Raw genomic sequence first — 16,995 nt, forward strand, 5'->3', positions numbered from 1 at the left:
GTCCCAGAGGCCTCGGTTGAAGAACTCTCTGCTCTTCTGTCTCTCATCCTTCATCTGCCACTGGGGCAAGCTCCGGACACGGGACTTTCTTCCCTCCCTCAAGATGGGCCAGAGATACTGAGGTCCTTTCCCCAAAGGCAGCCCTAACTTGTCAAGGTCAAAGACCCCTACTTTAGCAGAGTCCGACTCCACACTTTACAGAGAGGCCAAGAAGAACTAAGGCAGGCTTGATGGGTCCTTCTTGGTTGTCATTATGTCCACCATTTTTCTACGTCTGACCCTTCTTCATCAACTCAACATAAAAGTAGTTTCCCCTGGGTCTTCAGTCTGAAGGGTCAAATGTCACATCAAGCTTTGATTACATAAATATAATTTCTTCCATTAACTTGCCTTTGTTTCAGTGAAGGGCAGGGACGGTGGTCAGCCTTTTCCTTCTGACACTATTTTACACACACACACACACACACACACACACACACACACACACACACAGGCTGTGGACACATGGGCCGTGGGGCGAACCCTCTGGCAGTGTTACACTGAGGGCATGCTATATCAAGATGCAAATGTGGGCCAGCCTCGCTTGGCATTTCAAACTGGCATGGATAGCTGGGGGTGGGGGGGCTGCAGTGTACAGTGGTCCATATGAGAAGCAAAAGGCTTCCCTTGGGCTCCTCGAAGCGGGGTATGGAAAGTGGAGGCCAAGTGCTGGGATTCTTCTCATTAGCCAGTTCTCCCCTTGACTCTTAGAAGAGGACCCCCCTGAACAAAAGCATCAGCTCGCTAGGGGGAAATCCCAGGAAACCATTAGGTGGATAGTTTTCAACTCAAGGCAGCTTTGTACCCTGGGGACATTGATGTGCCTGGAGATATTTTTTATTATACCATGGGGGGAGGGGTGTTGCTGGCACCCAGGAAATGTGGAGGCCAAATACGCTAAGGCACCCTTCAGCACCCAGCACAGGCCCCAAACACACGGCACAGGCCCCCAGCACACGGCACAGGCCCCCAGGAGATAGCCAAGGATGGGAGACCCTGATCTAGAAAAACTAATCATTCTGAGATTTCAGTTCTGAATTTCTCCTTGCTCCCCCATTCCAAAATGAGGAATGAGCCAAGTTAGAGTCCCAGCATTTAGGAGGCTGAGGCAAGGGGACTGAGAGTTTGGCACTCTGTAATCTCTATAGGAGCCTATAGAAATGATATTGATGGACTATCCCAAGTGTAACCTGTTCCACAAGATTCAGGCTCAGCTAGTGTCCAGCAAAAGAGAAGTAAGAGCTTGCAGGATTCTCCCATGAGCCACCTGCCCACCCTTAACCCTGCACTCCATCATCAGAGAAAGTGGGGGGGGGGGCCCAGGTAGGAGCTCATGACGATGTGTTCCTTACCAGAGTAACTCGGGGGTTACTAGTTATCTGCCAGTCCCACCTGTTTAGCATCCATGGCCCCTAACTGGGAAGATCTGACCAGTCAAGAGAATCTGGGGAGGTAGGCCTGGCTTGTGCCATTCCTATGTTCTAGGACATTCAAAGGCCTTTCTCTGGATCACTCACATGTATAAAGATGTATTAAAGGCTCTTGTTTACCTGGTGGTTCTCAGGATGAGTACAGATAGTGCCTAAGGCAAGGCATGCAGGAGGCCTGAGGAACACCGAGTGGACAGCTGTGTGAGTCCGAGCTGGCACTCCCTCTCACTGATTTACCTAGATTACGCCATCATTCCAAACCTGAGAGAAAACACTCCGCAAGATAGCTTCCCTGTGCAGCAAGAATGAACGGCATGGTGGCTCAGCGACTGTTCCTTGCTTCTGCTCCGGGTGGGCCATTAACCTCTCATGCCCCAGGAGAAGGCCTCCTGTGAGCCTTTGCAAGGTGTTTTGTGTGTGTTCCTGACAGCCACGTTGAGAAGATGCTGCAGACAGCTCACAGCTGCAGAATCTGGAATTCAGGGAGGCGAAGTGTCTTACCGAGGCTGGGTAGTGGAGATCCTGAGCTCAAATCCAGGACCCTGATTTTCCCTAAGTTTTTACTGGACTAATGCTCCTTTCTTGTAGCCTCTGGTGACCTGGTGTTTCTGCCAGAAGCTATTCTGGTACACAAACAAAGGGAACCAAATTGCAATCGATCCCTTTTGACTTTAGTCAATAAATATTTGCCCAGTGTTGGGGTATCAGGCTATATGTGTCAGGGGGCACATTGTTTAACCATCTCTAGATCCCAGTTTAGTCCTCTTTAAGTCAAGGACATGTGTGGTAAGGATTCACGAAGTGGTAACTTCATTACTAAGGCTCGGTGTGTTAGGAGAACAAGGTGACAGCCCCAATGAGACTGTCACTATTCCGGATGAAACTGTGTGCTCTGTGCACCACTCTCGAACACGACCATCTGTGGGTTTTGTCTTTTTGTTTTAGTTTTTGGAGACAGGGTTTCTCTGTAGCTTTGGAGCTTGTCCTGGAACTTGCTCTGTAGACCAGGCTGGCCTCGAATTCACAAAGATCCACCTGCCTCTGCCTCCCAAGTGCTGGGATTAAAGGCGTGCACCACCACTGCCTGTGGTTTCTGCTACCTGTGGTTTTAAAGGCATTTATTCAGTTGTCTTCTAGAGTGGGAGAAGGAATCTAAACAAGGCCTGAATCAGTAGGAAGCCTAATAGCAGGCAGGATTCTTGGTGGGTATGGGCATGTGCTTGTTATACATGCATGGTATATGCACATACATGTACAGGTGAGTGTCCCTGTGCACACACACACATCACCAAGTGTAGGACATCAGGTGTCTTCTGTCACTCTCTGCCTTAGGGTTGCCCTGAACCAGATGTTCACCCTTTTAGTTAGGCTGGTCCTACGTGTCAATGTGGCTCTGAGCCCCAATGCTGGGGTTGCAGGCATGTTCAGCTTTTTATGTGGGGAGTTCAAATTTAGGTCCTTGTGCTTACAAAGCAAATGCCCTTACCTATGGTGCCATCTTCTCAACTCGCTCTCTTAAGACGTGTGTGTGTGTGTGTGTGTGTGTGTGTGTGTGTGTGTGTAGGTACTCATATGGGTACTCATGGAGGGTACAACTTTTTGGAGTCTGTTCTCTTTTACCACATGAATTCGTGACGGAATGGACGTGATCAGGCTTGACAGCAAGCACCTTTAGTCACTGAAACATCTCGCCAGCATCGAGGTTTATTTGTTTTGTTTCTTTTTTAATTTTTATTTATTTATTTATTTATTTATTTATTTATTTATTATGTATACAATATCCTGTCTGTGTATATGTCTTCAGGCCAGAAGAGGGCACCAGACCCCATTACAGATGGTTGTGAGCCACCATGTGGTTGCCGGGAATTGAACTCAGGACCTTTGGAAAAGCAGGCAATGAATGCTCTTAACCACTGAGCCATCTCTCCAGCCCTTGTTTTGTTTCTTTAGACAGGGTCTCAGCCAGGCATTGATGGCACATGCCTTTAATTCCAGCATTTAGGAGCAGAGGAAGGTGGATCTCTGAGTTTGAGACCAGCCTGGTCTACAGAGTGCATTCCAGGACAGCCAGGACCACACAGAGAAACCCTATCTCAAAAACCAAAACCAAACACAAAGAAACAAACAAGACAGGGTCTCATTCTGTAGCCCAGGTTACCCTAGAAATCACTATGGAACACACATTGCCCCCAGACTTATAGCTTTTGTCTCAGCTTCTGGAGTGGTGGGTGACAATTGTGAGCCAGCGACAGTGCCCTCTTAGCAGACAGGATTCTTGAGTCACAGGATAAAAAGCAGAGGAGTCAGAAGAGGTGTGTGATGAGTCACAGAAGAGAAACAGGTCACCTCTATCCTTGCTGATTCCAACAGATGAAATATCCAAGAAAAAAATTAATTACTTCCAGATCAGAGAGATGTCTCAGTGGGCAAAGGCACTTGCCGTGCAGGCCTGAGGACCCGAGTTCAAGCTTCAGAACCCATATAAAGGTGGAGAGAGAGAGAGAGCTAACCCCACAAAGTTGTCCCCTGACTTCCATATGCATGGGTGGCATGTGCGCACATAATAAAAAATGAGTAAAACTTTTGCCAGGAATGGTAAATGAAGATGCAGTGGTAAGATTTCACTGGTGCTGCTAAACAAACCATCAGCTCATGATACTGTAACTGCCTGTGTCAGTAACCTCACTAGGGCAAAGGCGGTGGGGGTGGTGAAGAGGAGCAGGGGGAGGATGGAGGAGGAAATGGTGCAATTTTAGTTCAGTTGATTCTTGGGTGTACTTTATATTGGAAGTGGCTATCAGAATCCACTGGAGTTGTTAAACCCTAACTGCTAGGTCCTATGCCCAGTTTGGGATTTAGTAGGTCAAGGCAGCACCCAGGACTTTACTTTTCAGACCAGTTTCCAGCTAAGGTTGAGGCCACTGGCCAGGGCCATGCTTGGACAGCCCTGATATAAAGTACTTCTATGGGCAGCCAGAGTATCAATTTGCAGCATCCTTCCTTAATACTTCACTCCCCAACTGCTCTGCTTGGCCTCATGGATTAGAAGAGATGAATATACGTAAGTTCCAAACTTTATCCTGAATTGGTAACATGCCCCCCAAATTCTAGCCCTATGGAGGCCAAGGCAGCTTGGGCTACTGTCTGAGGCAAGACCTGTCTCAAAAAGAAAAGGAAACACTAAAACCTGAGAATCAGTTCTAAAAGAACGGAGAGAGCTAAGCCTGGGAGAAGAATACTATCCTAGTTTTCAGCTTTTTTTTTTTCTACCACACTCTTAGTGGGAACAAAAATACAGTTCTCATGACCTTAAATGCTGACACTTGTCCAAATGTCTAGCGAGGGGAAGCGTGTGTCATGCACACTAACGGAACTCAGTGATAGCAACTGAGCAGAGAAAACTGAAAATTTGACTAAAGCCAAAACGAACAACCAGATAACACAAGAGGAACTTAGGACTTCTGGGAGTTATCTGTCTAAAAAACACAGATGATGCTTACATTGATCTGATGGAAGCGCTGATTATGTGATAACAGGTTCCTGACTAACCGAGTATGTATATAGGCTGGGCATTGCCCAACAGACATAGACCAAATGCTTTCCTATCTGTTGAAACTGGGTCTTTGTTCCCTGCAGATTGAAGAACTCGTGGGGAGGAAGGCATCCATCTTGCAGTCTGCTTCTGCGTTCAGCTGCCAAAACACCATTAGTCATAAAGGGACTCAAGATTGTGCTCCAGAACAAGCATTTTTCGCGAGGTTTTAGTATTTGAGAACATGGGGCATTACACTTCATCAGTTAAATGGTTCTGCCACGGACTGTGGACCCACTTTTGTATCTTCCTTTAAATTCGAGGCAAAGACACCAAAACATGGTTATTTCACATACCAAAACCATGCCATTTTCCCCCCATTGCTGGGGATTGAACCCAGGACCCCACACGACACAATGATCAGCAAGTGAACTCTACCCCATCACTTGACAAGGATTTCTTTTTTTTTTTTTTTTTTTTTTTTGTTTTGTTTTTCGAGACAGGGTTTCTCTGCAGCTTTAGAGCCTGTCCTGGAGCTAGCTCTTGTAGACCAGGCTGGTCTCGAACTCACAGAGATCCGCCTGCCTCTGCCTCCCGAGTGCTGGGATTAAAGGCGTGCGCCACCACCGCTAATCTCAGACTCAGACCAACATTCTCCCATTTGGATGTACTTAATAACTAGGAATACAGTTTGGGATCACTGGGTAAAATTCCTTTTTCTTATAAGAAGCTGAAAAGATGAACACCAATAGTTCCTGTAGTCACACTAAGGAAAAACCCCAGACTCCACTCAGTAGTTAGCGCAGGTGACTTGGAGCCACTGTCACCCTTTCTCTTAGAACTATCCTACTGTGGGCCTGTTAAAGATTACCTTTTTGCAAGGGTGCTCGTACTAATAAATAACTCATTTATCCCTGAGACAGCGCTCAAGGCTTCGTGTTGCAGGAGCGGGGTTTTAGACTCCAGGATGCCTTGCGGGGAGATAACTAGCATTGCTGTTGTTGTGTGATGCTGGTGGCTCACAATGCCGCCAGCAATGGTGTGTAGACAGAGCCTGCCAGGGCTCCAGCCTCTCTTGTGCTACAATGTCCCTTTGAAGTAAAGAAACAGTCCCTTATTATCCTTATTGTAGGAGAAGGCAGGGGAGTGGAAGGGTGGAGAGGCCAGTGACTTGCCCAAGATCTTCCTGTAAACTTTTCTTCTGACTTACCAAAATCAGTCACAAAACTGAGAAAACAAAACCAAAAAACAGCTACTAAGTTGAGAAGAAAAAAGATCAGCCATAAAGCAACAACAACAAAAACCCAGCCACAAAACTTCGCTGAGTGACAGGTGTGTATGTGTTGGGGAGTGTGAAATCATGCGCACCCTGCGAGGCTCCACTGCCCCAATACTTGTTTTCTGTGCCGCTTAGATCAGTTCCCTGGGATAATATAGTTGTCTATCTTGAGCTTTAGTTCCTTAAGACAAAAGTCGGACATGTCAATATTCGGAGACCTAAACTGCTCTTAAGCTGGTTTTTGTCAAGAAATATGATGTACCACTCAGTTGTTTTGTGTGTGTGCACATGCACGTGCGCCTGCAGCTAGTGTGTTAGACTATAGTAGCCATAATTTCCAGTCAATAAAAACTGCCTGCCAATTCTGAGGAATGGGCATTCTAGGAACGGCTGTTCCCACTGCCTGGCATTGCAGGTGTGTACCCACTCTTAAGTTTCCCAGAGCAAGTGCCTACTTCTCAGACTGCTCAACAGTGTTGACTTCTAAAGAAGGGTAAGAAGTAGGCTTTATTGCTCCAAGAGCGTGGGTGGGGAAAGAATCAAGGAATACTGGGTGTGAGAGGTGACCTGCTTTGCTGATGGCCCAACACTGACCCATTGTGCAAGGTCGAGGACAATACCCACACTCTTGAACTAGATACCGTCTTTATCCTGCATACCTGAAGCCGGATCAGCATTCACAATAGAGCTTTGGAATCTAAGCTCTACATTGTTCCCGGTTTACAAGGAAATGCTGTTTATCTTGTACTCAGGCCAATTGTGTAGCTTTCTACAGAACAGCTGGCTCCCCATCCACATCCAGGGGACTGGTTCATAGCTAAACAATGTTAGTTGTCTCAGAAAAATCTAAACCTATGGAAAAAAATGGTCATTCACAAAAACAAGAGAAGGAAACAAGAAATGGTGGCAAATAAGGCCAGAAGCAGGAGGAAACATAAAACACTCGGCCTATAGTTGGGATGAGACACGCAGTAGATACAAAGTTAGGGTACCACTTCCCAGGTGACAATCCAAGATCAAAACAACGTCAGGGCTAGGTGTGGTAGCGGCACGTGCCTTTAATCCCAGCACTCAGGAGGCAGAAATAGGTGGGTTACTGAGTTCAAGGCCAGCCCAGTCTACAAAAAGAATTTCAAGCCAACCAAGGCTACTTAAGTAAGACCTTGTCTCAAAAGGCAAACAAAACAAATACAACAAAATAAACAGAATGTCAACTGAGTCTTACATAAGAGTTTTGTTACTTCACTATTTTTAATTACTTTGGCAGTAAAATCATGTATTTATTTTTTTCTGTGCTCAGTATTTTTACTCAGGTTAAATCAGTGAACTGCTGGGTTGGAGGGATGGCTCAGAACACTTCCAGAGGAGCTGACTTCAATTCCCAGCAATCACATTTTGGCTCACAACCATCTAGAATGGGATCTGATGTCCTCTTCCAGTATAAAGTTGTCCATGTAAACAGAGCGCTCAAATACATAAACGAGCAAACTGCAGAGCGCAGAACAAGGGTCTGAGAAGTGCCACTGTCCGCATGGTCTCTGTTAAAGTGTTTCAAAACTTACTTGTGGTTAAGTATTTCACCAAATATTCAGATACATGTGGGTAAGGATCACCTCTCACTATGTATCTCATCGGCTATGATTACAAACTGGTAGCCATTTTCCCCTAAAATTTCTGTTTTGGTTTCTCAGGACAGGGTTTCTCTGTAGTTTTGAAGCCTGTCCTAGAACTAGTTCTTGTTGACCAGGCTGGCCTTGAACTATCTGCCTGCCTATGCCTACCGAGTGCTGGGATTAAAGGCGTGAGCTACTGCTGCCTGGCTCCCCTAAAATTAAACCATCATTTTTCTTGGATTAATAACTTCATTCACCTGCCCTGGTCTCTTATAGTCAGGAACACATACAACCTATTCCTGTTGCTGCCCAAGATGGGGAAAATACATTTAGACACAACACTCCACCTCAGCCAATGAATGGTTTTTTTCTTTTGCTCTCATTCATTTTTTCTTTTGTGAGACAGGGTTTCTCTGTAGCTTTGGAGCCTGTCCTGGAGCTAGCTCTTGTAGACCAGGCTCGTCTCGAATTCACAAAGATCCGCCTGCCTCTGCCTCCCGAGTGCTGGGATTAAACGCGTGCCCACCACCACCGCCTGGCGTCTCCTTCCTTCCTTCCTTCCTTCCTTCCTTCCTTCCTTCCTTCCTTCCTTCCTCCCTCCCTCCTTTTGGAGACAGGGTTTCTCTGTGTAGCCCTATCCTGGAACTGGCTCTGTAGACCAGGCTGGTCAGAGATCTGCTTGCTTCCGCCTCCTGAGTTAAATATGGATTAAAGGCATGCACCATCATCAACTCCACTGATGTCTTTAAAATAAATTATTTTTTGTTTTTACATGAGAGAGAGAGAGAGAGAGAGAGAGAGAGAGAGAGAGAGAGAGAGAGAGAGAGAGAGAGAGAGAGAGAGAGAGAAAGAACACATGAGGGAGCACATGAGTACAGACGCTTGGAGCAAGCTACAGGCAGTTTTGAGCCAACTGACGAGTGCTGGGAACTTGGGTTCCTCTAGAAAAAGAACAATGTTCTTAACCACTAGAGGTGTCTTTCTTATATGCTTGAACAGAAAGGGTATATATGGGTGTACACACACTCCCAGTCATACTTTAAAACATTACCGATTAATTACACACGTATACATATACACACACTTTCTTGCTGTTCTTTGGATATCTTATAAATCGTCATTCCAGTGCCTGCGCAGAGCACTAAGTCAAGGCAAACAATCATTTCTAACATTTTGTTATCACACTTAAAGTAACTATTTGCTTTACTAGGTTGGAAACCCTGGCTATACCCTCTAGCTCCATGTCCACAGAATTAGCACAGCTTGTATTCCACAATGTTTGTCCAGAACTTCACTACTGAAACAGGGAGCACACATTTTTCCTGGCAGTGGCCCAGCTAAAGCATGTCAGAATGGTTAGCTGTCCCCTGGGCTGAGAGAATAGAGGAGAGACATGCCATCAAGATCAAGGAGTGGCCAGCTACCACATTTTTTCAAGAACAGGATTCTGTGTTTGTTGTATGAATACTTGTCAGTGCTGACACCTTCAGAATAGAGGACAGCTGCAAAAGTCAACACTTGTTTCAAAACTGGGCCAAGAGTTCACAACTGAGTTTTGAAACCTCAGTGCACACATTCATTTCAGGATGCTGTCTGCTAAGCTTCAGAATTCTATGTGGGGAACAGCACAAGAGAAAGTATGCATAAATCAAGAGACCCTACTTCCTGTTTAAAACCCTGAAGATTACTGCTGCATGCTCCAATGGACACACTGATCACAGACTGTAACAGAGGTGGCAGGCTGTGCTGATTGACAGACACAGCATCTGAAAATGAGCCAGGGAGAGAGCAGGCACGCCACAGGCTGTGTTAACACTGCCCTCTATTGGCAGAGGACAACTGTGTAGTCAAGCTGATTGTTTTCAAAAGCCAACTTTGACACAAGGTCTATTATGTAGCTCTGGATATCCAAGAACTTGTCTTTATCTGACCTCAGCAGGCACACACATGAATGTGATATACATGCAGGCAGAACACCCATACACATAAATCCCTAAAAATTCTACAGAAACCAGCTTTAATCTGTAATCCAGTAAGAATAGTTTGCCAGGCTGTGGTAGGCTCACGCTTTTCACCCCAACACTCAGGAGGCAGATCTGAGTTTGAGGCCAGTTTAGCCTACAGAGTGAATTCTAGGACAGCCTTGGCTAGGAAGAGAAGCCAAAACCAAAACCAACCAGTCAAAGAAAAAGCAAACCTTTAATCTGAGCACTCAGGAAAGAGGTAGGTGATTATGAGTTCAAGGCTAGCGTGGCCTATTATAGTGTGACTTCTAAGACAGCCAGAGCTAGAGACCCTACCTAAACATGTACATAATAGTTACAGCAAACATTTGGTTATTTCAACTCGCAAGTGAGAGAAAAAGTTGGGGGGGAATGCCCAAATAGGTGGTCTCAGACCAATTCTAAAGAGGGATCATGCACCATGTTTCCCATCCCAGCACACTGCTGACAGGTCTATCGTTCTTTACCTTTGGAAAGGGTACTTTTTCTTGAGAACGAGATTATGTCAATAGCTTGTCTGGTACTGTTACAAGATGACATGTAGTTCTGGGGTGTTTGGCACTGTACAGAAATGTGTTCTGTGAGCATAAAAAACACTAACTTTCATTATACATCTGATTGTTGAACTTTAATCGCCCTTCTCACTCTGGAGACAAGAAACTAGGGATCTGCAAACTAGGAATTCCCACATACCTAACCCCTCCCAATCAAGCAAAACTTATTAGTCTTTTTCAATGTTCCAGACTTCTGAGGCAAGATGAGTGTTCCTTTTTCGACACAGGTGGTCACTAAACAATTTGGGAAACAGCTGTACACCCTTCAAGTCAGATGAGTAGTTATAGGCCAAGGTAACTGCTGCACAAGAGGCAGTGTATTTGCTTTGAATATCTCAAGAAGCACACATAGCACACATCTGGGTTACAAAAGCCCTTTTATAAAGCCATTTTAAAACAAAACAAACCAAAAGGTTTATAAAAGAAAAAGATACAGAAAATAACTTGCTTCATATGTCCCCCCAAAGAGAAAAAAATAAAGGGGACAAAGCCAACATGCTCAACAATAAGGATTCTTTTCCTTTTTTTTCCTTTTTTTTTTTTTTAATACAAAATACAAGCAAAGGATACACGCACTTAAAATGAAGTTCAGGAGAAGACAGCAGTCCTGGAAATCCTCCAATCAGAGCAAAGCAAGAGTTTCTTTTTGTTTATGTAGATACATACAGACTGAGAGATGTGAAAATGAAGAATCACATTAGACCATCACACGATTCTACCAATGCATGTTGCATCTGTAATTCACAAACATGGTCAACAAAAACATGTTCACTTCAACTTTAATTTAAATTAAAGAAAACTTTAAATAAGTGGTTACATTCAAACTTTAACTTCCTTAGTACCATGCTGCCTATTTCAGCACTGCTAAGGTATTGCAAGAATGCCCAACCCTCTGATGTCTGATCATGTGTCTAGCCACACTGCAACATGAAAAAAAAGGATGCCTGGCTCTCAGCCCACAGCCTAAGATAGGCTAGTTCTCTGACCCTTCCTGCTCAGAACATGAAAGATTAAGGACTAATATCGAGGAAGACTGGGAGTTTTTAGAACTGGCAAATGAAGTCTAATAGATGAATCAAAGCAAACAATTACTGAGATTGTGGCTGCTGCGTAACCTGGCAAGTCATGCCTTGTAGGACTGAAGCATGTATGCTGCAACATGTTCATGGTAAACTATGTAGAGCTCTTATTTACAAATCTTGTAACAAATACTTCCAGAGAAAAAAGGAAAAAAATTCACTAACTTCCAGAGATAAAGGTTTAATTGCTAGACATTTACAAACACACACTCACACATACCCACACCCACACCACACTTCAGGATTTTATACATGTTATTTTTAGGGCATGACTGAGTACTATACTCCCCACCCCACCAAAAAAAGAAAGAAAAAAAAGTCCAATTTACCCTCCCCCCAAATCTAGAAAACCCTCCCTCACCCGATATACAAAGTGTCTGCACAACTGTGGTGCTCTACAGCCATATAGAGCATGCTCAAACAGATGTCACTGGTGTCACTGGTTCAGTTACTCATTGGCATGGCAACAGATAGGCATATGGGACCCTCTCCCCATAGTGGTTATTACAATCAGCACCACTGTTAATTAGGCTTTAAACAAAAGTACAATGCATGGATTTGATATTCAGAATCATGTATTCTGTTCTCTAAGACAGAAGGAAAGTGAGAGTGAAATAGGAACATGACTGACAGCTTGACATCCCGACACTCAAAACAAACTCCCCATTACCAAGTAACTTAGCAGCTTCCTCCAGAGAAAAAATGACAATACTCCACCCTCAAGAGCAGCCCGTGGCTTAACTTTCCCTACCCCCTGGCAGGAAGCCTGCACTGCTTGTTTTGACCTCTATCTACATACCATGAGGAGCCTACCTTGGATTTTCTCCTACCCATTCACAGGTGGGAACTTTTTTAGTGTAGCTTCCGATCCTACAGGTAAAGAGAACTGTTCTAACAGGCACTCACTCCACAACACCAACAAGGATTTGTTGCTTCTAAATTCTGCTCTTGCAGCAGCCCTAAACCTGAGTTTGTTTACACGATTCTCCTCTCTCAACCTGTAGGCCAAAAGTCCACTTGTCACCTGCATTTTCATAAATAAAAACCTATCTTAAAAAAGTGTCACCTGTCATGGCGGCATTATTCCCAGCAGTGTTAAGAGTGGAAGGGGTAGGAGGTCTCTCAGCCAGGCTACATAGTAAAACCATGCTCCATGCTTAAAAGAAAAAGTCAAGTTTAGCTGACTATATCTATTAAAAATCTTACTAGATTATAACCTCAAAACCCATTACTGATTTGTTATTTGGAAGAAAATGATATTTGAAACAGTATCAAAAAGAAGTAAGACTGAAATAAAACTTGTTCTGAAAAAACAAATAGGAGTTTAAATGAGGCAGCCTGGGGTACACAAAATGCTGTGTTTTGTTTACTAAAGAAAAGGCATTTGTAGAGGATTCTCTTACCACTTTAGAAGAAATATCCTACCATTAGTTTTTAAGGTTGATTCTGAGTGGGAGGTATTTAAAATATATCCTTTGGGTCCCCTCTCCAAATCTATTTGAGGTGGAGGGTTAAAAGCAGCAGTAAGTACCACTGGGTGAGACAGAGGCTACCATTTCTGGCTGCGAAAGAGAAAGGCTTTAAAAAGAGCCTCAAGAGAACTAGAATGTAGTGTTAGTCAGCAAAGCTGCTATAATCTGTTGGAGGTAAACCCAGAAGAGGTTAGGTAACAGACAAGCACCTTCAAATGAACATCCCCATTTCCTGAGCACTGCAAAGCAAGACAGTGAATACATTGCCACCTCACTATAGGCACACAGGGGAGAGAGACAGAAAAAAAGGAGAACGGACAGTAAGCCACGGAGATGCAAAGGGCCAGTCATTAAGGGCTTATAGCTGTGACCTATCCAGATGTCTTTATTAGACCTAACTGCTAAGCACCTGTTTCCAGTTGAGTCACATTAAATGTCTTCCTATTTGCATGCATGATTTGAAGGATGACCAGTGTTACAAACAACTAAAAAAACGTGAATGCAAAGGTCATTCAGCGCCTGTGTGCTCACTTGAGAACCAATCAACTTAATCAGCCTGTGATTAGAAAATATATTCAATCTAATTAATTAGCTAAACAAGAAGCCCAAACAGACACAAGTAATCTACAAGACAGTATTGTTTCTCAATTATAGGTAGATAAAAATCAAAGATGTTAGTGCAGATTAATATACTAAAGAGACTTTAAAAATTGAGGCTAAAGTTGAAGGAGACCCTATCCACAAATTTTCATGAAACGTAACCTAAGAAAAGCCCAAATGTCACTAGGAATGTAAGACTGAGTTGTAAACCCCTAAGAGAGAGAGAGATCCTGGTGGAAACTGATGGTGAGTCTCCTCTTTGCTTAAGGATGGGTACCTGAGCAAGCCCACTAAAGCAAACAGATATCTGTAATACCTCACTACACAGCTCACAACTATTCCATTACACAATACAACAATGCAACTGCTTATGTTCAAGTCTCTATTTTTGGCCATATTTAATACTCATTTATTAACAGTGCAGGGTTGAAATGACTCTCTGCCACTGGGTGTTTTATTTATTTATTTATTTTAAAGCAGATCTAAGAATGTTCTTTAAAGTGTCTTAAAAACCCGAGTAAAAATATTTCTTAAATAACCCTTCGTCCTAAGAACACCTATAAGAAAATGACTTGTCTGAGACAAACATGTCACTTAAAAAACACAAAAGCAGAATACTGAAGGAGCAAATTTAGCTTAAGTGCAGAAAAATATACAGAAATTAATTCCACTAAATCTTTAATTTAGTAGCGTAATAGGACCCCTAAGTTTTGCTTCTATTGGTGCATGGGATCTGACTGTGGAGGATCAAACCTATAGATCTATGTCCTGACGCTCTGTTTCTAGACTGTTATCAGTGGCACATCGGCACCCTAAAATACAGTTCACTCATCCTGAGGCTCAGGCTCTTGCTTTGAGAAACACGAACAGAAAGGAGGGGTCAGAAGAAGTAGTAAAACAATTCCACAGGATGGAAGCAGCATTTTACACATCCCATGCTGTCAGTAATGAAAACAGTATTCCATGGTTGAACTGCGAGATTCTGAAGTAGCAGGACAAAGCTGTGAGATGTATATCATAGTATGCTACTATGAAGAAAAGATTTAAATATCAAAAGGAAATCAATTCTATCCCCAAACAAAACCGACAAGGTTCATGGGCCCTTGAAAACACATTTATAACATAAAAGAACTTCAATTACCTGTATTTATAAAGGATGAATCTCAATCCTTTGTATCTGAGTTTCACATTAACTCAAAACTTTATTTGCTTAAAACTCTAACATCATCAGCCTGTGAAGAAACGCTCCATGAGGTGTACACTCAGCCTGTCATCCAAACTCTAGGGAATCTCTGTTTAGTTTTCTGATCATTGGTAAAACTCTATCCAAAAAACAGGATGGATATATATATATATATATATACATTTAAAAAAACATGAATCAATGAAAACATGAATGAAATACGAAATTAAAAATGATTTTGGCTTCTGGTGGCCCATTTTTAAAAAGGACTGTTATTGAGACAAAAGAACCACTGGCTCTTGAGTCTCTTTGAGAATAACATAGTACAAAATAAGAAAGCCCACATTTCCAGAAAAGCTCCAGGAAGAGTATTCCCTCCACACCCAGGAGATAATGTGAGTAGGTCCGAGTTAACAGCCCAGAATTCATGTTCACCTCCCAACTGCCTCATCAGTTAAGTTTAGAGTCATGATTCTTTGACACGTAGAGTTTAGACATATAAGCTCATGGTAAATTATAACTGGTTTGTCAAAAGTACAGGAAAAGAAAGAACAATAATTTTCAACTAAAATCTTTCTAGTTTTTTTGATTACTGTTCAAGTTGCTATTCTTTAGCAAAAAGCAAGTTTCCATAGCGTCCATCTCAAATCTTATTGCTTTACAGCCGTGGGATTCTTAACCTCCACTAAAAATACAAAGATGAAGCAGTCAACCCAGTGGTTAATTGACATGGCTTTCATTGGGAGAAGGGGAGGAAGGGATTGGCAAAAAAAAAAAAAAAAAAAAAAAAAAAAAGACCATTAGACAAAATGGCAACTTAAACATTTCAACATACACTGGTTTTGAGAGTGAGATAAATATAGAGATAGATATAGAAAGAAACAGTATTTTAGACAAATGAAATAGCACTGAAAGCCCATGAGTCAAGCCACAGCCCAATCGTGTCCTACGTAGGTTTCCTTTTTTGTTTTTTTGAATAAAATCTCTCCCCAAACATCACTTTTAATCTTCCCCAGATGGGGCTTCATCTTCAGACCCTTCATCTCCAGACTTTTCAAGTGGGGGGCTAGCAGAAGTCTTCTTTTCTGGAGGGCTTTCTGCTTCCTCATCTTCTTCTTTGGGAGAAGGAGTTTTATCCTTTGATGCCTTTGAAGCTGTGGGGCGACCCACTTTTCCTTTGCCTTTCACTGGACTTGGCGTCACTGAAATACAGAAAGTAACAATTTGGAGACAGAAAGAGAAAAAAATGCCTTTGAAAAAAATCAGCTACAGGAGCTACAGAGAGAGAGAGACAGAGAGAGAGATGGCTTAGCGGTTAGTTCAATTCCCAGCACCCTCATGAAGACTTATAACTGCTTGTAACTCCAACAACACACCTTCACACACATATGCATGCAGGCAAACACACCAATGCACACAAAATAAAAGGAAAGTATTAAAAACAGCTTCAAAAAGTCTGTAAGTATAAAAAATAATCCCACCTCACTAAGAAATAGAGTCCACAGATAAAAATATATTACTCCTAAGAGGATAACGTAACATTCTGAGCAGAAACTGGAACCAAATAGTTTTTGGACTTCCACCATCCTCTACAGTATGAAAAGCTTAAAACAAGAAATTCACAAATTATGTCTGCCAGAATAAAGTGAATCTAGACTTCTAATTTAACAAACTAGCTCCAACTAGGAAAGTACCTGACAGAACCCTTGAAAACTCAGAAGATAAATCCTTATTATCAATGGTGGTTTTGTTTCTGTCAGCACTGTTTTACTCTGCCAGAACAGAGAACCTTCCCTAACTGCTGGGACCAACCTCAAAGCAGTCAGCACTATGAGCACAGTGAGGAACACTATGCCTGACAGGCCTAGCTCACAGGCTCTTTTTTTCTTCTTTTGAATATTCATTTTTATGCACACTGGTACTTTGTAGCATGCCTATAAGAGGATGTCAGAGCCCCTAGAACTGGTGTTACAGACAGTTGTGAGCTGCCATGTGAGTGCTGGGAATTGATCCCAAGTCCTCTGGAAGAACAGTCAGTGTTCTTAATCATTGAGCCATTTTGTCAGCCCATTCTTTTTATTTTTTTCAAGATTTATTTTTTAAATTGTGTTTGCCTGTGTGTAGGTATGCACACATATGCAGGTGCCTAAAGTAGCCAGCAGTGGCAGCTGGGGTTGCAGATGGCTATTAGCCTCACGATGTTGCTGCAGA

At 43.0% G+C, this 16,995-nt stretch overlaps 1 protein-coding gene across 2 annotated transcripts in view; it reads right to left on the reverse strand.

Annotated features, from left to right (window-relative positions):
• Positions 1–10,810: 10,810 nt before the first annotated feature.
• Nucks1 (nuclear casein kinase and cyclin dependent kinase substrate 1) overlaps positions 10,811–16,995 on the reverse strand; it is a 30,180-nt gene continuing 23,995 nt past the window's right edge. For both annotated transcript variants that reach the window (XM_038349512.1, XM_038349510.1), the window contains exon 7: positions 10,811–15,986. In XM_038349512.1, coding sequence (XP_038205440.1) covers positions 15,787–15,986 — 200 coding nt within the window. In that variant the 3' untranslated portion in view covers positions 10,811–15,786. The remainder of the gene's footprint in view (positions 15,987–16,995) is intronic.

This window comes from Arvicola amphibius, chromosome 12, assembly GCF_903992535.2.
Source record: "Arvicola amphibius chromosome 12, mArvAmp1.2, whole genome shotgun sequence".
Classification (NCBI taxonomy): Eukaryota; Metazoa; Chordata; class Mammalia; order Rodentia; family Cricetidae; genus Arvicola; species Arvicola amphibius.